This window comes from Ailuropoda melanoleuca, chromosome 20, assembly GCF_002007445.2.
Source record: "Ailuropoda melanoleuca isolate Jingjing chromosome 20, ASM200744v2, whole genome shotgun sequence".
In the NCBI taxonomy this organism is placed as follows: Eukaryota; Metazoa; Chordata; class Mammalia; order Carnivora; family Ursidae; genus Ailuropoda; species Ailuropoda melanoleuca.
The window spans coordinates 23,335,250-23,356,623 of record NC_048237.1 but is presented as its reverse complement, the minus strand read 5'-3'; the positions used below and the strand labels follow the sequence as shown (position 1 = coordinate 23,356,623).

General features: G+C 42.5%; 1 protein-coding gene across 1 annotated transcript in view; it reads left to right on the top strand.

The window, feature by feature from the left end:
• The first annotated feature begins 276 nt into the window (after positions 1–276).
• MDGA2 (MAM domain containing glycosylphosphatidylinositol anchor 2) overlaps positions 277–21,374 on the top strand; it is a 760,567-nt gene continuing 739,469 nt past the window's right edge. Inside the window, exon 1 of the mRNA XM_034648539.1 lies at positions 277–1,541. Coding sequence (XP_034504430.1) covers positions 1,262–1,541 — 280 coding nt within the window. The 5' untranslated portion in view covers positions 277–1,261. The remainder of the gene's footprint in view (positions 1,542–21,374) is intronic.

The window sequence follows — 21,374 nt, the reverse complement described above, 5'->3', positions numbered from 1 at the left end:
ACGAGGCGCGGAGGCAGGCGGCTGAGCCGCGCACCCGGCTTTGACGTCGCCCAGCTGCGGCTAGCAGCTCGCGCTCTCGGCACGTAGCGCACAACGTGACCACACACAGCCTCCCTCCCCGGCAGCCCGGCAGCCCGTCCGCCTGCTCGGGGCTTCGCCCTCCTCCGCCGCCTCCTCCCCTCGCCCCCGCGGCGCGCACCCCCGCGCACACCCAGGGATCCCGGCCGGCGTCGAGCCCTGGGCGCTCTGCCGCCCGGCGCCGCACCTCTGCCGCAGCTGGGGCCCGACCGGCGGCCGCTCCCGCGTTCGCCTCCGGATGCCAGCACTACGTTAGCCCAGGCGGGGAACCCCTTCTGCGGCTCCCTCCTCTAAACTCCCGCCTGTCCCGACCGCCCCCACCCCTCCACCTGGCGGGGGCGGCGCGGAAGCGAAGAGGACGCGCGCGGTGCCGGTGGGCACGCGTAGACGTGTGTGCGGATCCGGTCTCTGCTTGGCATTCTCCCTCTTTCGCAAGTGGCGGTGTCTGGACTCTGCTTTCGGCTCCCGGAATTGGTGCGGGCGCCCGGAGCCCCCTCTTCGCTGGCGGGGCGCTAAAGGATATTTTGGAGAACGGTGGCGGCGGCGGCGGCCGAGGCTGGTGCCCGACAGAGCTCCAGACGCACACTGTGCTCCTCGTCGGTCCCTCTCCTCCTCCCCCCTCCTCCCCATCCCTTCTTCCCCACCCCCGTCCCCCTAGCCCCACTCCTCCTCTTCCTCCTCCTCCTCTCCCCGCTCGGCGATGCGAGCCTGTATCGTGTAACAGGATTGGCGTTGCAATGGCAACTGATGGAATGGGGGAAGGCAAGACAGCAGGGCTGGGGGCTCCGGACTGCGGGCGGGCGGGCCGCTGCCGCCGCTTGACGCTGCTTCGGGGACCTTCGCGAGTTACTTTGTAAAGGCGAACCCCGGCGAGGAAGCCGCTGCTCGGTGCCCCGAGTCAGAGGCCACTTCCTGCTCCGCGGCTGCCCGCGTCAGGCTCGCACAGCTCGGCGCCCCCGGCCCCTGGCCCGCGCCCGCTGCCAGCCCAGCGCGCCGCCGCCGCCGCTGCGGAGACTCGAGCCGCTGCCCTGAGCAACACTTCGCCTCGCGGCCCGCTTCCCATCACGCCCCCTTGTCCTCCCCGGCGTCTGCGATCTTCCCAGGCGCCCGGTGTGAGTGCGGCGCGCGTGTGAGTGTGTCAGGGTATTGTGTTGTGGGAGAGTGTGTGTGTGTGTGTGTGTGCATGAGTGTGGGGTGTGCGGGGCTCCTGCGCTCCGCTCACGGCCGCCGCCAGGGAAGGACGGACGGACGGCGCTTTCTTCTTCGGCGAGCGGTTCCCGGGCCCCTCGGCTCGGCCCGGGCGCGAGTGGAGCGCGCTCGGCTGGCCGCCGGCCTCCGGAAGGTCCCGCTGCGTCCCCCCTGGGCTGGATATGTTCATGTTCACGTGAAGATGGATTTAGTGTACGGTCTCGTGTGGCTGCTGACAGTCCTCCTGGAGGGGATCTCTGGCCAAGGAGTGTACGGTGAGTGGAATCGCGACGCTATCGTGACCTTGTGATTCTTAGGCAAGATAGGCTGGCGAGCGAAAAGGCACGACTCGCCCCGTTCCGGGCCCCTCCCGGCGTGGTATTTGATTTACACTTCGTCACGTTATTGGGAGCGGTACGGCGGCAGAGAGCGCGCTGCGGATTGGGCTGCGAGCCGCTCCCCCGGCGCCTCGGCTCGGGCTGGGACCTGGGTCGAGCCGGCAACATCGCACTCTGGCGAACGAGTGGCTTTGCACTTGATGCATCCCGCTGGGGACCAGAGCTCTAGTGGTCTTTGATTTAATAATGATGTGGCTCCTTGCATTGCCGCGGTGTCGGTGCCGCGGTTTCCCCTGAAGGCAAGCTTCGAATGTGACCCCAGTGAGCTTCCCATTCCTCTCCGTCTCCCGCCTCCTCCTCCTTTCCACCTTTTCCTTTTTTTTTTTTTTTTTTTTTTTTTTGGTGCCTGCCTCTATGACTTGATTTTCCGGCTCAGGAAGTGGGTGACAGTTGAGCTGCGTTCTGCACCAGCGTTGCCATGAATACTGACTTGGGGAGGGGAAAATATCAGGCAAGATTCTCCGGTGCCAGACACAATTAAGGGACATGTTTATGTGAATGGATGAGCAAATACATGAATGAACGGATGGCCAAGTCCGCGCGTCTCGGCTCCGGGGCAGGACACCAGCTCGCTGCAACAGGAACACAACCTTACTTCTCTGGAAAACCCAGGTCTGGGCGGGTTAGGACCGAGAGAAGGGCGAGCTTGTTAATTTGGAGATTTTTAAGTCCTCAAGAGCAGATCCAGGTTCCTTTGCCTGTCATTAGTTGGCACCCTTGGCTTTCGGGACTGAAAGATAACACTCACACACACCCCCAAGCTCTGGTTGAAATGTGCGTCTTTTCCTGGGACAAGCAGGCAGTGCCACAAAGGGAACATAACTTTTGTGTTCTCGAAGGTATGGTAGGGAGGTTAGGAGAACAGCTCTTGAGGATACAGCAGGCCAAGACTTTCCCACAGCTCCCCTAGGGTCCATGTGTGCTGGAAATCAACGTGCTGCCTTTGGTATCTATGGCTGGGGGGGGGGGGTTGGACCCCAGCACTGCAGTGCTAGGTCAATGGCTGCCCCAGGGCAAAGGGCATGAATGTTTGTGCAAATGTCAGAGCTCTCCCTGTAGACCCTAGAACTTACCGCAGAGAGGGCATGGGTGCAAGGGGACCTTGAATACTCAAACTCTCTGGGAATGTGAAGTGTGCCTTGGGCAGCTGCTTGAGAAAGGATGTGGGAGATGTGACGGGAGCCTTTACTGTCTCCACTGTGTTCTTCCTGGGCTGAGCAGTGGGAGGGGGTGGTCCCGAGGGGCTCTGGAGCCTGGAGCTCCATCTGCCACTCCCCCTTCCTGTCTTCCTAGTTCCCTCTTTGCATGGGCCAGGAAAATTTCGCTTTCTCCCACTTGTACACATCTTAATTTCCTGTCTCTACGCACCCCGTCTTTCCCAAATGAAAGAGAACTTGCTTGATGGTGGTCGTGGTGGTGGTGGTGGTGTGCTGTGTGACAAGAGAGATGTTGAGACTACAGGCAGCTCTTACTGCTTGGCTGACAGCAGGAGGTGGGGCATTGAGGAAGGCAGGAATTCATTTAGTGCTCTTTTGACTTCTGCTGGGCTCTGGTGTCCCTGAGTATCTAAGAGTGGCTAAGATTCTAGGGGTGGAGGAATGCTGGAGATAGAGCCTTCTCAAGGAGCTTTTCCTTAGCGTGGGGGAGTCTGGATTCTTTTTATCCCATGCCTAAGTCTTTTATTTCTCTTCCAGTTCAGACCATCCCAGCTAAAAGGATTAAAAAAAAAAACCACACCAAACTGTGTGTATGTATGTATGTATGTATGTATGTGTGTGTGTGTGTGTAAGAGATAATGAGAAGTTAGAAAGATTGGGGGACGGGACATGCTAGAACTGTCTGGATTAGAAAGGCATGGTACCATTTTCCTATCACTTTTTGTCATTCAGATTATTGTCCTAGCAAGTTTCATGTTGGGCACTGGAAAAGGGTAAGATCTAGGAGTGGAGATAAGTAGGAAACAATTGCGTTGAAATAATGCCCATGTTGCTTAACAACAAAGCGGGGTGGGGGCGGGGGGGGGAGAGTTCTGCTACTGAACTGATCATTGTGATGAAAGTGGTGGTCTTTTTTTTTCTTTCTTCTTTTCTGTTTTCTTTTAATATTGATGTGGGTATTAGGCACCTGGCTTGGAATAGGATGGGTTTTATGTAAAAATTAATGTACATCCCTGGTCGTTACAAATGCCACAGTTATTAGGTGGGTGAACAAATATATATAAATATGTTTTAGTACAAGTTAGGTTCTCACAGGGGGAACCCATAACCTTCAGCATCAGCATCACCTGGGAACTTGTTAGAAATGCAAATTCTCAGGACCCCGCCCCCAGACTCTGTAAATCAGAAATTCTGAATGTGGGACCCAGCAATCTGTGTTCATTACCTCAGGCAATGACTGTGATGCTTGGTGAAGTCTGAGAACCATCAATATGGACTTCAAATTCCTTTCCTTAGACTTTGTAAATCATGACCTTTCTTAATCTAAAGTAGTTTGAATTTTTTTGTGTGAAAGTGTCTATAGTGAAGAGAACAGTTAATTTTTATTTAGGTATGAAATACTGATCAGTTGTGAAAAGGACATAGTCAGAAGAGTTAGTGTAAGGTTATAGATGTGTTTTGAACACTTTACATGAAGAGCCTTGAAAATGAATAAATAAAAAAGCAGGAAAATTATAAACAGAACTTTAAAGTCCTATATAAGAACTTTGCTACCATAAAAATCTGTATCCCTTTATCCCTTTGTATTTGCTAGTGGGAAACCATTCATGTTACATACAAAGTATTATTTCTTAACATCATCTTCTAGTAGTCAGGTTAAAGAAGTAAAAATTATATGTAATTCAAGCAAAATTATTTCATTGCAGCCTCAAATTAACTTTTTGATTTAGTAAACTCTTTTTTTTGTTGTTGTGTTTTGTTTTTAGTAACTGAGAATATTTGTTTTAAGGCACAGATGATATTGTCTTGAGTTACTATAATCTTCTTTGTCTTGTGCTCAGTCAGCTTGGCACCATGTGCTGTACTTACGTATAAGAGTTCATGCTATAGACCCAGGAACTTATTGTCATTTATCCTGGGATAGTGCTTAGCAAACTAACTGCAAATAGCTGAGATTTGCGTATGTGTGTCATCTGGGTAAGGGAGATTACCCTTCAGTTTATATGTCTGTTTACCCTACCCTCCACCAATAATTCTGATGTCATTTAAAAAAAGACATTTAAAAACTGACATTTTTCCTGTTTGTTTTTTAAATACTCCATATCAGAGATGGCATTACAGTGATATAAATTGTTTGAAAACATTTCTGAAAGGAAGATTGCAAAAAAAGAATTCTTTATAATAGAGCGGCATCAGAAAACTTGATGTGGACTTCCTAAAACAGCTTACCTATGTTGGTGGATAATAGTCATTGGAGATATCTGCATATTTATGTAGCTTTTAAAGTTCATTTTTCTTGAGTTACAGATTTGACTTTCTTGAATTTTAGTGATTTGCATTCAAAATTTTTTCCTCAAAATAATCTTGGAATTTTAGTGTTTTGTTTTAATTTTAACTTTACTTACACTGAAAACCAAAGTCATTAAGTGAACAATGAAATGGTATCCATTTTTGGCATTATTTTGTTGGGCTTCCCTTGTATTCGGTTTAGGATAACTGATGAAACACAGCATCAGGGGTCATAGTACCCCTCGGCTATGTGTGTACTTAACTGAAGTACCTAGAACCAAGTGAGATCCAAAGCATTTCCCTAGTTTTGAAAGTTTTCTTTGTAAGTTACTCTGCATCATAAATTGTTTGGGCTGTTTATGTTTTCTTTTTTTTTTTTTTAAGATTTTATTTATTTATTTATTTAGCAGTGTGGGGAGAGGAGCAGAGGGAGAGAGGGAGAGAGAGAATCTCAAGCGACTTCGCGCTGAGCACAGAGCTGACATGAGGCTCCATCTCATGACCTGAGATCCTGACCTGAGCCGAAATCAAGAGTCAGATGCTTAAGCTACTGAGCCACCCAGGCGCTCCCTAACTGTGTTTTCTAGAGATCCTGTTGGCAAGGCATCCTACTGAGAATCATATCTCCTGTAAACTTCTCAGTTGTTTTGCTAAAAAAGAAAAAACAGCTCTGTTACCACACACTGTATTTTTATTCTGACCCATCATGCCCTTAGTTTCCAAGGAGGCTCATAAAAGATTATAAATGCATTAGCACAAGACAAATCTACAAATGAAAAAAAGAAAAAAAAGAAAAAAAAGTCTAAGTCTGAGTAGTTTTTAATGCGAGCCAAATCAACCAATGACTAGGTATCCTGAAATGGTTAATGCACCCTCTATATTTATAGAATATAAATGTGCTGGAAGCAATAAATAGAGTAAGTTTATCAAACATACAATATTCACTCAATTCCAGTAATATCAATTATAGCAAGCTATATTCACTCAATTCCAGTAATATCAATTAATATCATATAATTTAGGACTGACATCCCAGACAGTAGCTGTATAGAAAAGACTTGGTGGAATTGAGAATCAGGGTATAAGGTGAATAGGATCTGGAAGGTAGTTCAGACTGTCAGTGGGTTGAATCTAAATGGACAGATTTACCAAAAAGGATAAGGTTGCTCTGGAACGTCTGTTGACCCTCACATCCTCTCCCAGGATGCTGCCATCCTTATGGCAGAGTTATTCCAAGTGCACTGAATTGTGATTTTTGTCCACTTTGAGTTTGGAGAGACCCTGTTATATGCTGCTTTTGACTGAACATATATTTAGGGTGTCAGCCTGTGGGAGGAGAGTGGGATATGACCTTAATAAGTGTTGCTGAAAAAAAAAAACAATCTGAAACTCTGCCACGTATAGTCAGCTGTTTCTCTTTCCACTTCTCACCCCACTGTCTCTACATGCTCATACACGTTCACAGACTGATGTCGTCAGGTCACCACCTTGGCCACCCTCACAAGTAAAAGTGAGCTGTCCTTTGTATTGGGATTATTTTGTCCATTCAGAGTTGTCCTTGCTGGCCATATTACCGAGAATTCGCATGCAAAATGGGCAGATTATTTTATGTAATATTACTTGCTCATGTCTTATAAATCCCTAGGAAAGTCCTTGAGTGCGCTATTAAGTATTTTAGATTGAGCAAGTCGTGCATCAAGACTAAGGAATCATTTTCTAGAGAATAAGTCAGAAAGGATTCCAGGGTTCAAATAATTAAGAATCAGAGGTAAATGTTTAGAGGTGAAGTACTGGTGATTAGATGTCACAAAAGAAATCCAAGGAAGGCATTTTTCAGGTTCTTGATTTCTTGGCTTAATTTTATTGTCTCTAGTTCTGACTCTTCTTATGAATACTGTAGAATTATTTTGGTTTTTGTTTTATATGGTGAACCCCCTTAAATGTTTGAGAAGCAGGGTACAAGCAAACTTTTCTGAAAGAACATGCTCTGTATTCTTTTAAAACTGACTGTTTTGATGTGATTGTGGTAGGACTCATGGAGGTGGGACCTACCCGCATGAGTCTCATGAGTTCAGTTTATGTCTTTCTAAGACCTGGGTTGCTTTCCAGCTGCAGGGGTGATTCGTCATTCATGTTATTTGGCCTGGTCCTCGTGCTTTGGGAAGAGTCTTGAAATAGTTGGTTTTAAGGCTTATTACCTACAAAGGCAAAGGCAAATAGCAAATATGCCCACCTGGTCCTTGTACTGATGCTGACACCTAAGGCTAGGTGCTAGCAGCTCTGAGCTAAATTGGAGCATGTCTTACTCTCCTTTTTGGCAATTTTGGAAAGACAAGCAAAGTATTATATTGAGTGCATTTCAAGTATGAATAGGGTGAACACTTTCAGCTTCATTGTAATTGCTGTTAACTGAGTAGTCCCACAAAATGAAATTTCATTTCTTTGTCTTGGTGAGTGCAGTGTAAATATACGGCTTACAGCAGACTGAAGAAATGATTGCATTCATAGAAAATTGTTTCCTGTTTTTATTTTCAAATCCAATTAATAAACTTTTGGGCCTATGCAATCATGAAGTTGTAAGTGAGAAGAGGCTTTAAGATGTCATTGAATCTTCCCACTAACTTAAGTCACAATATGCCAGTCGAATGGTGGTCTTATGTTGTTTTTGAGATTTCTTTACAGAAAGAAAGTTCACAACTCTTTTTTTCCAGAATCCAGGCACATCCGTTGGATGGATATATATTTTTTTCAACTTACTGATAGAGTCCCTTATGCTCCATTATTGGGGCATGCACTTATTTTCCGTTTTATATTAGTACAGTTCCATTTCTTTCTTAACTGTACCACCTTGCACTGATCCCAGTTAAGCTCATTGTATATTGGTTTCTTACTACTCTTCCAAGATACTGTGCCTCTTCTAATCTTGGTTTTAAAACACTTTATTTCCTTTTCTGTTGATATCATTGATTGAATTTAGTAAGAAGATGATTTTCACTTCATAATCCAAATCATGCATTCCCCACAGGTTTATAATCACAGGAAAGGATTTCAAATATTAGGAACGTATCTTTGGTCTATTACACATTTACTATAAATATATTCATTAAAGACATATTATTAGGTAGGAGCAAGGGTACCGGAAATTATGATGTAACTTATTCTTCTTGTCTTTTAGTGTGCTACCCCCATAACTTTTCATAAAAATAGGAGACATCAGTATCTTACTGTTCCGCACAAAACTATACTAAAGATTGCTGTGTGCTTGACAGATGGGGTCAAGTATGTGACATGTTACCGTATCTACAAGCAGCATATTTTTTGTCTTATTTTTTGTAATGAGAATGGGAGGGATAAAAATAATTGAGTGATTCTGTGGAAAGGGAAACATGTCTGTTTGAAAGAGGAAAGGTTGGTTCATAGCCAGGCCTCCCAGAGTCCTAAAGGCAGCTGAGATCTCAAAGAGGTAAGTAGAAAATAGGATGTCAGCCTGCAAATGCTGTTAGAAAAACGTATCTGCCCTTTAAGTAATGGTGAAAGCAAAATCATTTTTTTGTACAGTAATCAGAACTTTGTTCCTATGTGTCAAACAGAAGAAGTCAAATGTTTGTCATTTGACTGAAGAACATCTTCAGGGAGATTTTTCTGATCTGAAAGGGAAAGATGAGGAACTCTTAAATAGAGCCTGTGGTCCCTGTGGCCCAGATTATCCTGCCTGCTGATTAATTGTATGACTCCGGTACATAAGGAGAGAGAGGCACAGATTAAGCATCAGGGCTTTCTGTCTGTTATTCTGAGTAGAACTGGGTACTGAGTCCATACCTTGCCTCAGGTAGATTTCCTTCTGAAGAGGAAGGCTCCTATGAGTATCCCAAGAAGGATAGAAAAATCTGAGGAAGATATGCAACTTCTCAGAGACTACGACCAGTGGGAATTCTGCACAGATTCTGGGCAGATGTAGGGTAAGTTCTGGTAATTCAGTCCACAAATTAATGTATAACTGCTATGGATAACACATGCAGCTGTGTAGAGATAAAGCTAAATGGAAAACAAAATAAGACTATGAGAAATATCTAAGTTTGTGCCTAAATAAGAGAGAGCAATTACAGTTGGTGTCATGGTTGGAGGAAACTTGAAAAAGCCGATACATCGTAGTTGAGCCTTGAAAGTGGGTTTGCATAATATAAGTAAAGAAGAAGGGAAGGACACTGCTACAGCGTGGATCCCAGTTGTAGGAATAGTGGCCCAGAAGGAAAAATATCTCAGAATGCATATCTACGAAAGCCTAAGCTATTTCTCCAAAGTATGCCCCAGTTAGAAAGATGTTATCTGTCCTTTAGCCTCTCCCACAAAAGTCTGTAAGTCTGGAAAATAAATTTCATTGTGTGATACATTAGAACTTGCTCAGATACTTAGGTCCACCAGGATTTGGGGTTTGTTCAGTTTGAAGCCAACTGATTGCTCATTAGAAGGTAAGACAGTTGTGTTTAAAATTCCTGGGGAATACTGAGCCCTTCCCAATTCTACGCAACCATAGGAAGCTTTGAACGTACACAGCAGCTCCTCTTGGAGTTAAAGTCAAAAGACTTTTCAAAGCCTTTTTAGAGTGCCTACTACTTAGAAGCAGCGGACTATGGGTCCAGAATGACTTGAAATATCATGTTGATTTTTACAAACGTATAGCCTAGGAGATGAATGCATTGCCCTTATGAAAAGAGACATATGTGCTTTCATTATTATTTTTTATCCTTGCGCAAAGCAGCACAATGTGGTAGAAAACTATCAAGAAACTTGCGCTTGCTTCTTGCTCAGGTGTTGCTTTACTGGGTGACCACAGACAAAAATCTTAATCTTCTATTCCTTAGTTTCCACATCTAGTAAGCTCTTAGTAAAGTGAGCTGTTACATAAAGGAAAGCAAGGATAAATATGTATGGTGGTTTTTTATACCTGGGATAGAGGGAGAGTGCATGGAAAGTGTTCCCCATCTTCTTCAGAAAGTAACTCAGGTGCTCTAGCAATTGGACTTCATAACAGGACGGCCATTTGGTTCTTAGAAAAGCATAAGGGGCTAGAAAGTAACAGAGCCAAGTAATTTTTTTCTGGAAAAAATATTCCAGTGTGTCAGCCTAGCAGAAAGTAAGTGGTATATTTTAAAACAGCATATATGATATTAATCTGAGCATGCAATTGCTACTTGATATTGCATCTCGTATGCATATGTAGCTGATAATAACTCCTCAGCCTAACCTCCTTCTCTCAAGCCACATAACCCTGGAAGTTCTCCTTCTGCTCCTTAGTGGTGGGGGTGGCAGTGGGAAACTCCTATCCCTCCTCATTTAAGAGCTCCACTCAATATTAGCCTAACCTATACTTCATGACTTTATTTACATATGTGTGTTCAAATGTATATATAAACCTTGCTTTTGTATCAAGGGGCAAGAATATTCCTAATGTCCTGTCATTTTGCGACCAATTGAAAATTAGCAGTCTATATAAATGTAAACTATCCAAGTGGAAAAAAGTAGGAATTGTTTGTAAAAATATAAATATTTGATAGTATAAAAATAAAAACAGGGAAAATGAGAGTAGATTATTAAATGAGCCTATCACATATTTATTGTGTAGCATCTAATTTTGATCCAAAAGTGACCAACACTGCTGTTTCTCATCTACTCAACTAATCATTAAAAACAATCTTTACAATTAACTGGAAAGGCTAGGATCTTTTTGACATTAAACTGTGACAGTTATATATATAAGAAAACATTTTTCTACATAATGCATTTTAATTATACTCGGTAAACACTGTGTTTTTGAGGGTGATAGCTAGCTCACGTCAGTAATCCCTATTCATATGACTAATTAGATGGGAAAAATTAATTAGGCGAGCCATTTGAGTGTCAGGATATTACTTAGATACTCGTTGGGGATATTGGTCAGGTATCTCTAACGAAATGAAAAGGTCATATTTTCTCAGGACTTTAAATAGACAACAAAATTATTCGTTGAGAGTAATTTTCCCTATTATGTGGAGTGAACAATACTGGCTTTGTGAAGGACGTCACTCTAGGCGTATGCCTACGGTAGACTGTAGCGTGCGTGTACTGTAGTCCACATCAGATTTAACCGATGTGTAGTTTTGTGTAGTTTTGGAGTTGCCAGTCTTCAGTATTTCAGAATTTCAGATTTCTTTTTTTTTTTTAAAGATTTTATTTATTTATTCGACAGAGATAAAGACAGCCAGTGAGAGAGGGAACACAAGCAGGGGGAGTGGGAGAGGAAGAAGCAGGCTCATAGCAGAGGAGCCTGATGTGGGGCTCGATCCCACAACGCCGGGATCACGCCCTGAGCCGAAGGCAGACGCTTAACCGCTGTGCCACCCAGGTGCACAAAGAATTTCAGATTTCTTATCAACAGGAGGTATAGTTAATATTTTTATCCTGGTTTTGAACTTGCTCCTTGTTTTTCATGGTTATTCTACACTGTTATTGTGATTCTCTCCTTGTTCTTTTATTCACTTGACTTTATCGTCTGGTTCCTTGTTCATACTGGACTATTCCACCTGTACCCTTGCCCTGTACAGAGCTGCTATATTAATTTTAAAGTTTTCAGTCTTACTTCACAATTCTTCAAAGCTCAATCTTTGGCTAATTTTGTTCTCACTTTGTCATGCATGGATTGATCTACGTATAATTGCATAACGAGATGCAACTCTTTTCCATCATGACCATTCCCTGCAATATTGTAAGCTACATGATGACATCATCACTGTGAAGATTGGGGTTTAGAAATTTCCCATTCTTTACCTAAGACAAGAATATCTCCCAATGGGCTGCAGCCTTTTTATTCGAGGCTACTTATTCTCTGATTATTTCCTGTGCTTCGCTGCAAACATTTCTCCAGTTGCAGCAGCTGGGGTGGAAAGTGGCCTTCTTTCTGCTCACTGTGATTTTGTAATTTTACCGTTGAACTCTATTCTAATTATATGTGATTTAGGTTTCCATTTCAAAATGTGTATAAGTTTTTATTTTTCTGTCGTCATTAAAAACTTGCTTGTTAATGCCTCAGATCTTTAAGCTTACTGATGCAAAGAAGTACTTTGAAACCTTTATGCTTAACTACCTCTTCAGTTTCAGAGAAAGGTCAAAGAATTTTATCTATCAATCAATCTATGTCTATCTAGATACAAACAGATATACACACACCACAAATATAGATCTGTACGTATATACGTATATGTTCTACAAATATATTCACATATATTAACTGTATTTAAGTATGTGTGTATGTGTGAGTGTGTTTGTATATTCATAGAGTGGGTGTCTGGGTTACTAGCTACACTTTAGATTAAGCGGGAGGAATTGCGTGGCTTTCCAGCTTCCCTTGCAAAGGTGACTGATTCAGTGTTGACAGCAGGGCATGCAGTCTCTTACCTAACTTTCATTTTGTTTTTAAACATCCTTGTGTGATGCTTTCATGTTCTCATTGTTCACAGTTTACAATATTACCTCTGGAAGCTCACATTACTTCTCTTTCCTTCTATTTTTTGCAATTGATAGTAGAGAAATATTTCTTAGCTGCATACCAGCACTACAGGTGCAGTTTATTTAACCTGCAATACACTGAAGCCCAGCATCACTGGTTTACTGAGAAGACCATCCCTCTTGTCTGTTAGCCAGGTCTTTATAGTACGCCTTTTCCCCTTTTCTGGTGAGCTTTTAGACCATCAGACCTATCTGTATTCAAATGAGGATAGTAAAATTCATCCATAAACTAAATTTAAATAACTTGGATTATTTGCCTTCTTTTTCATTCTATTATTGAAAAGTAATAAAAAATAAGATATAGTAATTTTTCATAAAATAATTGCCTTTCATTAAGTGCCTACTATTGTCACACCTTGTACTAGGAGTTTTATATATGTTGTGCTATACTCTAATCTTTGAATGAGATGGATGAGAAATTAAATAACCTTTGGATAGTTACTGGTGGCTAAATTTGGAATCAGATATGAAGTATATGTAAAAATAAATATTTGTATACTTCTGTGTATTATTAAGTTACATTCATGTATGTGTGTGTTTATAACTTACTATGATTTAAACATTGCAGGTTAGCTAACTCGTTGTTCTGTGCATGAAACTTTTCTCAAACAGTTATCTATTTGAACTGCAAATTGGATGATAAATTCTAGTTTTGCCTGAGAAAAATATATAGGTAGCTAATGTCAGCATTTTATGTCATACAGTTTTCTTTCTTAGAAAAGAAGGTTAGGATTTATAAATTTTTTTCCCTTTCTTTTTAGAACCGAAATGCCTATACTGAGGGTTCTCTCTGGTATAATTTATTTTTGGACTGATAGGATATTTTAAGCTTATTCCTAATTAGTGACCTGTAAAAATGAAGACATGAGTCTACTGATACTCTGCAGAACTAGCTCTTTTCTTCCATGTAAACTAGTAGGCATGTGCTTATACAAAGTAACCACTGTCAAGTGCACTACTTTATTTTTCCCCAGGCTGATGAACAATCACTGGCCTTGGTAAGATTGATAGTTAAATGTCATATTTGGCCTGATTTTGCCTTGAGTTCCCTCCGGGTATTGCTTGGGCATTTTTTCGCGCAGAGTTAATTGAGGGGACTATATCAGCGGGTTCCTTTTCTTAAAAATCTTGTTGTGCTCAAGAGGACAGTTGATTGCAAGCTCTGTCCTTCTCTTAGCTGCCAGTGAGTTCCTCAAACCTCAAAGCTTACAAATTAGTGCAGTTTAGTGATTTGTTTTAGGCTTTTAGCTACAGCATTTGCTGCCATAAAAGCCATTTTTTCCTACGCTTTTTGAATGCAGTGATTGTGTCATATAGTATAACCCTGTACCATTCTGGCTATTGTGTGATTGATACAGAAACCGCTTCGATAGGAAACCATTTCAAGAGAGAACAGGAAAGGTATTATATTCGGCTGTAGTGCCATGCATTTCTAAGCAGCTGATGTTTTCTTTAACTGATAACCACCCCCTAAATTTTCAGAGGCAGTTGAGCCTTTAGAACTTTAACTCTTAATTCAGTCTGGCTGCAAAAAGCAATGCCCTGAAGTTCATTATACATTCACATTCCATTAATTCATTAATTCATTCTGGAGTGTGACTGTATTACTTTTGTTGTGTCTTCAAGTCAAACCTCTTTAAGAACATGGAGAAACATTAATTTAGTGATTTTTTCCCTCTAAACAGTGACTTCTTCATACCTGAGCCAGAGACTTGAAACTCTTGAGATAATACGACTTTTTACACACTGAAAATTGTGATAATATTGTCAAATGGAGTGGGCCATCATGTGCTTTGCAATCTTTTTCTAAAAAAGATTTTTTTTTGTCTTTTTGTTTGTTTTTTGTTTGTTTTTAAGCAAACTCTGCCCACAACACGGGGTTTGAACTCATGGCTCTGAAATCAAAGTGACATGCTCTCCCAGTTGACCCAGCCAGCTACCCCATGTGTTTATGATCCGAGAATCTCAAATTAACCTGTAAGCTTCTGTAAAGGAATAGAGTCAGAGATGAGTCAAATCCAAGTTCAAAAGAGTTTATCGTAAATCTTATGTTTTCACTGCTTCACACATTTAGCACTATGTTTGGGAGTACGTACAGAAGATAGTACACTCTGCTTTTGTCTTTCTCCACTTCACATTTTTATATTTTGTGATCCCTTAGATACATATTTTATTTCAGATGAAGGTGGATAGTGTCTTAATGAATGAAGTATACAATTATATACCTTATTATATATACAATTATATATACAATTATATATACAATTATATACCTAAGGTATATATATATACTAAGGTATATACCTTATATACCTGCATCTATGTATTACAGTTTATCATTTATTATAATATTATATAATATTAGCAATTAATCATTCAGTGAATGTCTAAAAAAGCTGGAATAAAGATTCTTTTTTTTTAAAAATTTTATTTATTTATTCAACAGAGATAGAGACAGCCAGCGAGAGAGGGAACACAGGCAGGGGGAGTGGGAGAGGAAGAAGCAGGCTCATAGCAGAGGAGCCTGATGTGGGGCTTGATCCCATAACGCCGGGATCACGCCCTGAGTGGAAGGCAGACGCTTAACCGCTGTGCCACCCAGGCGCCCCTGGAATAAAGATTCTTAAACAAAATAAAGGCTGAGATAGATTCTGAATCTGAAAATGCCGTTTAAATATCTTTAGTTCTGAGAAAAGTTAAAGTCTAGCTATTTTCAAAGATTATTCTAAGATTGCTGTAAGTATATTTTCTCATGGCTTAACTATTGGCTGCTTCTCATTCATTGTACATAGCCGTCATCCTCCCAATAATTATCATGGCATTGCAGAGGTTTGCTCATTATTAATGAAAGATTCAGCATTTCTGTAGGTGGGAAGTTATTGATAAAGCAAATGAACGAAAACCATTATAGCAAACTTCCAGTGTGCTACTGCGTGCTGCTCTGGGGGATTAGATTTCAGATGGCAGGTATGTTAGCCTGGTCATAGTATTGGCCTAGAATTAGGCAGAATGAACTGGAATAGATTTGTTGTTGCCACAGGAGATCGTTGGCCTAGGTCATGGGAACTAGTAGGATGGATCAAAGCAGAATGAGGTGTCTACATGTCAGAGATTGGTTTCCCTAGGAAATGAACACTGCGAGGAAGGTTTACATGCAGATTGTTCATTAGGGAGTGCTCTTGGGAACAACACCCTTTGTAAGGGATTGAGGGAGCCTAGATTGAGTACTGGGAGAAGTTGAACTCTGATTCGGTTGCAACAGAATCCTAAGCTGAACTGATGGGTACTCTGAAGCTGGGATGGACCTTCAGAGATGTCCCAGATAGAGGAAAGTTCCTTTGTACCCACTTTTCTACCAGTCATTGGATGTATGCTGCCTCTGGGTGAGGTGGCTCCCTTTGGTTGACGGCAAGTGTTGGGAGAAACTCAACTGGAAGCAATCAGCAGGTAATACTCTCAGAAGCTGGGAGAATGAATGTCTTCATATAGAAGGGATTCTGAATGATGCATCACATTTTCTAGATGTCACTCTTTATGCTGTTTGTATCTGGTTGCTTATGAGAGTTCATCCCATCGGGGAGCTGGTCCTCTAGAAGCAAGTTTCTTTTCTTAAGGAAACATGAGAAAAAAGTTAGCGGAATGAACTTCAGCCCCTGCTGCTGAGCCAGATCTCAGAACCACTCCTGATATTCATCACCCCCTTTTCTATCACTCCTTTTAGAGCCCTGCCCCCCAACAGCTAGCAGCTCTGAAGTGACCAGGAAGGACCTGGGATCCTGGTCACGATGCCATGTCAGGCTGCTCCTACAGATACTGCAGTAGTCATTTTGCTTTCAGAATCAGTAGGGGAACATAAACAGATTTTTTTTTTGGGGGGGAGTAAATATCTTTTATTTGGCATAAAGGCAACTTTGGGCCAGTAGCATCCCTAGGTTTTTATTTTTATTTTTTTATAAAAATTTTAATTATGGTATGTTATTCACCATACAGTACATTCCAAGTTTTTGATGTAATGTTCCATGATTCATTATTTGCGTATAACACCCAGTGCACCATGCAATACGTGCCCTCCTTAATACCCTTTACCAGCCTATCCCGATCCCCCATCCCCTCCCCTCTGAAGCCCTCAGTTTGTTTCCCAGAGTCCATAGTCTCTCATGGTTCATTCCCCCTTCTTTTTATTCCCCCCTTCCTTCTTCCCTTTCTTCTCCTACCGATCTTCCTACTTCTTATGTTCCATAGATGAGTGAAGTGATCCCTGGGTACCAGATGTCATCCTCTGTCCTCACATTGTGTTACAGCTGTCTTGCGTTTTCTTAACAATCAGGGTTTATTATCTCTGTTTGAAAGGCATCTCCTTTCTTGGCCTGTTTGTCTTTAGCCCACAGTGGCTAGTTGGCAATAGTCACAGGAGTTTAGAGCTCTTGCTGTTGTCCCTGGAGGAAATGTTCCCCCTCTGGGGACCAGGACATCTTGGCCACACAGAATTTAGAATTATGGGGACTGAAAGCACAGGTACCCCATGCAGGTTACTAGGAATGAAGTTAAATGGGACTCTTGGACTTGCGTATGCTACTTACTGGGGATGCAGCTCCACATAATGGTCATTAATTTAGGGTTATCCTGGGCATGTGGTGTCCAGGCCACTCAGGGCATTGTCTTCAAGCTGCTATATCAGCTGCTCCTTCAGAGGCTGTTCTATTATTCTGTCAGGCCCACAGCTTTTGAGTGGCACATGATGTGATAGAACCATTGGATTTTATGATCATAAACTCATTGCTGTACCTTTTTATCCTTTTCAGTGGATCCCTTTGTTTAGTGCAATTTTATGAGGGCTTCCGTTTGGGTGGGTCGCATATACCAAAATATCTTGGATTGAGGTGCTCGCAGAGACCCTTTAGGCAGTAGAGATAAACCCATACCCAGAATATGTGTCACTTCTAATCAGGACGACTCTGCTCCTTCATGTATGAATGGGATCCAATGTAGTCAATTACCACCCGAAGGCTGGTTATTCTCCTTCAGGAATGGTGTATATCAGGGTCCACCTTACTGGTCAGTTGGACCCTCACCAGTGGCAGTAGCTACATAAGCCTTGATGAATGGGGGCCTCTGTTGCTTGGTATATGGCTGCTTCCTTCTTGGCCCCTGTTGAACCAACACTGTGGTGACTGATAGCAAGACGACTGATGTCAGCTGGTCAAATCATGCGATTAGGCTGTTTATTGCCTTACTCTAATTACTATTGCTCTGTAAAAAAACCATCCCAACCTAGTGGTATAAAACAGCCACTTTATTATATTCGTGGATTGTGTGGGCCGGGAATTCATACAAGGGACAGTCAGAATGGCTTATCTTTGCCCCATAGTTTCTGGGCCCTTACTTGGGAAGACTTGAGAGCAGAGGAGGACTTGACATCTGGAGACATCAGTCACAGGTGAGGTAGTTGATTCTGGCTGGCAGCTGGGACCTCAGCTGGGGTGACCGATGGAATACCTATAAGTGACCTCTCCATATGAGTTCTCTCGTAGTTTGGGCTTCATCACAAGCATGGTGGCTAAATTTTAAGAGCACGTATCCCAGGAAGGTGGAAGTGGTCTCTTGGTCTTGTCTGGGAAGTCACATCCATCAATTCTATGGTACTCTGTTGCTTGAGGCAGAGACAAAGGTCCATCTAGGTTGAAAGGAAGGGAATATAGATCCTACTACTTGATGGGAATAGTGTCATGTTCACATTAGAAGAAGGATTTCTGGGATTAGAGAAACTGCTGCAGGCTTCTTTAGAAAATGCAGTCTTCTGCATGCATCTTTGATGGTGCATACACTGTTGGGGACAATAATATGCAAGACAAAGATCCCCTGTGGACTTTATGCCCACCCCCATAGGTACATTTGCATGTCTCTTCCCCCGAGTTATTGTTGCTCATATTCTGTTATTTCTCTTTCCAGTCCTCCATCCAACCAGCCAGCCATTGTATGCACTACTGGCAAAGTACGTGTGTGTGTGTGTGTGTGTGTGTGAGTGAGTGAGTGAGTATGAGTATTCTGCAGCTCCCTTTCTTTCCACACAAAGTGCATGATTACTAATGCTCTGCCTATTGAGTGGATGTACCTTCTTCGCTGGCTTTGAAGCCCCTTAGTGGAGCTTCAGGGCAGGTGCAGTACCTTTTTAGTTCGTGCCACATACCAAGCCAACCCATCTGTGGAACATTATTGGGCTTGGTGGTTATAGGGGACTTTTCATGAAGTTATGGGTATAATTGAGGGTAATGGACTAGTGCTTTCTACCCAGGGTCGATGTGGTAGATACAGGGGTCTGGCTTACTTGTGCTTTCTCTGTCTACTCAGGTGCTTAGTCTCAGATGGACAACTTTCACCTAATAATGGACTGCTACTGGACCTGCTTGATCTTGTATGACTTAACTGATGAAATCTAGCTTTTAGTAGACATTTTTGGTTATAAGTTTTCTTAAAAGCCTTTGGTCAGGCATTCTGCCTACAGAAGGCCCAGTAGTATCTCATAAACTATTTTTCAAATGATTTCTAATTCTCTATCGCATATGGCACGGGCTTGCTCAAAAAACTTAGGTGTCTGTGTTGTGATTCTCTTTCTGGGGGTCGCCATGGACTCTACATGGTGACCTTTCCCATCAGAAATACTTCTAATATCATGGAATTTGTGGGGTCATATGGGCCCAGACTTCAGGATTTCTTCAGTGCAACCTGTTCCTTCTGTAAAGTCTTTGATTTGCCTAGCCTGTATTCCGAACCAGCATCCTTCTGTGGCATATGGTAAGTGGGTGAGAGTAGTATTTCTGGCAGGGGATATGTCTCTCCTGAATCAAAAGAGTCCTGTTAGGGATTTTCTTCCTTCTTATAGATGAGCAATGTGAAATGCAGTAAGTCGTTCTTTGGAAGAGTTGTCCTTGCATTACTGAGACCTTAGTTGCCTAAACCTTTCACTGATAAGGTGTGTTCATTTTCTATGCTCTGATCACATGTGTCTTACCAAGGCCTAGAAAGTACTTGCCACTTTTTGTTTCTCTGGTCCACTTCATAGGATGTTATTGATATAATGGATTAACGTAATATTTTACACAGTGTTCAGTGAGTTCAGATACTTACAGAATATATATGGCAGAGGATGAAAAACTTATTCTAGTTTACTGCTGTTTGCTCTATACTGGTTCTGATTATCCTGTTTGATAGAGATGAAAAGAATGTGTTTGCTAGATCAGTTGCCAAGTACCAGAAAGTTGTATCAGTCTGCTCTAGGAAAGAGACCACAACTAGCCAAGCACCTGCAACTGGGGCTTCTGCTGGGCTGGACCTGTGGTGGTTATCTTCCAGCATCAATCTCATTGTTGTATTGACCAGACTAGCGATTAAAATTAGGACCTAGGGGCGCCTGGGTGGCACAGCGGTTGAGCGTCTGTCTTCGGCTCAGGGCGTGATCCCGGCGTTGTGGGATCGAGCCCCACATCAGGCTCCTCCGCTATGAGCCTGCTTCTTCCTCTCCCTCTCCCCCTGCTTGTGTTCCCTCTCTTGCTGGCTGTCTCTATCTCTGTCGAATAAATAATAAAAATCTTAAAAAAAAAATTAGGACCTAATGTTTCCTTTAGGGTTTTAAAGGCGGTACTAATATCTTCCATTCCTCCCAATAAACAATATATTTGTGATCTGCTGTCTTGATTTAGGGTTGGGGTAATAGGCATTTTAGAGAAGCCCCTCACCCTGGCTGCCACTCTGCTGTTCTTATGATTAATTGTGCCAACGTTGCTTTGATGCTTGACAGCCTCAAACTGGCCCATGTTATTTAGAGACCCTATTGTTCCCACTGCCGTCAGGGAATCCAGTTCTGTATGACATTTACTAGTGGTTGTAGCTTCAACCATGTGGAGACCCCTCTTGTTAGCACTCTTACTGGTCAGTTAGTGAGTTTTCCGGCTGTAAGGAGCATATGTACTCAAACTTCACCACGTCTTTCCATCTTTGAAAAAAGTCTTTCTTAGTCACTCTATGACAGCAGTAAATTGTTTGGTTTGCCCCATTTCTAGAAAGCCTGGAGATAATGAAACAATATTCATACCCCTCTTGTCCTCCTCAAATAACCTGTAGTCTTGGTAAAGTTTTAAAATGCTTCATCGTCTTACAGGGTATTTCTACGCCTGTGCAACATATGTTTGATTTTCAAGGGGGGTTTTATGGACTAAATCGTGTCCCCCAATTTCATATGTCGAAGCCAGTGTGAATTTATTTTGACACAAGGCCTTTAAGGGGGTAATTAAAGTTAATGAGGTCATAAGAGTGGGACTCTCATCTCATCTTCTCCCTTATAAGAAGAGGAAAAGACAGCAGGAAAGTGTGCACACTGAGGTGAGGATACAGCCCGAAGTAGCCATCTACAATCAAAGGACAGAGGCCTCTGCAGAAATCAGCCCTGCCCGCACCTTAATCTTGGATTTCCAGCCTCCAGAACTGTGAGGAGGTAACTTTCTAAGTCACCCAATCTGTGGTATTTTGTTATGGCAGGTCTTGTTGACTAATACCGGGGTCAGTAAAACAAAGTGACTACAATAGCACAAATCTATCCCCCTTATTAGAAATGAAACACATTGTCTTATCATCCCCTTATCTACTGTCTACCACTTTCTGGATTTCTGTTTCACCTAGTAAGAGTGTCACTTGTGAGCCAAATTTGCAAGGCTTTCCTACCAGTATC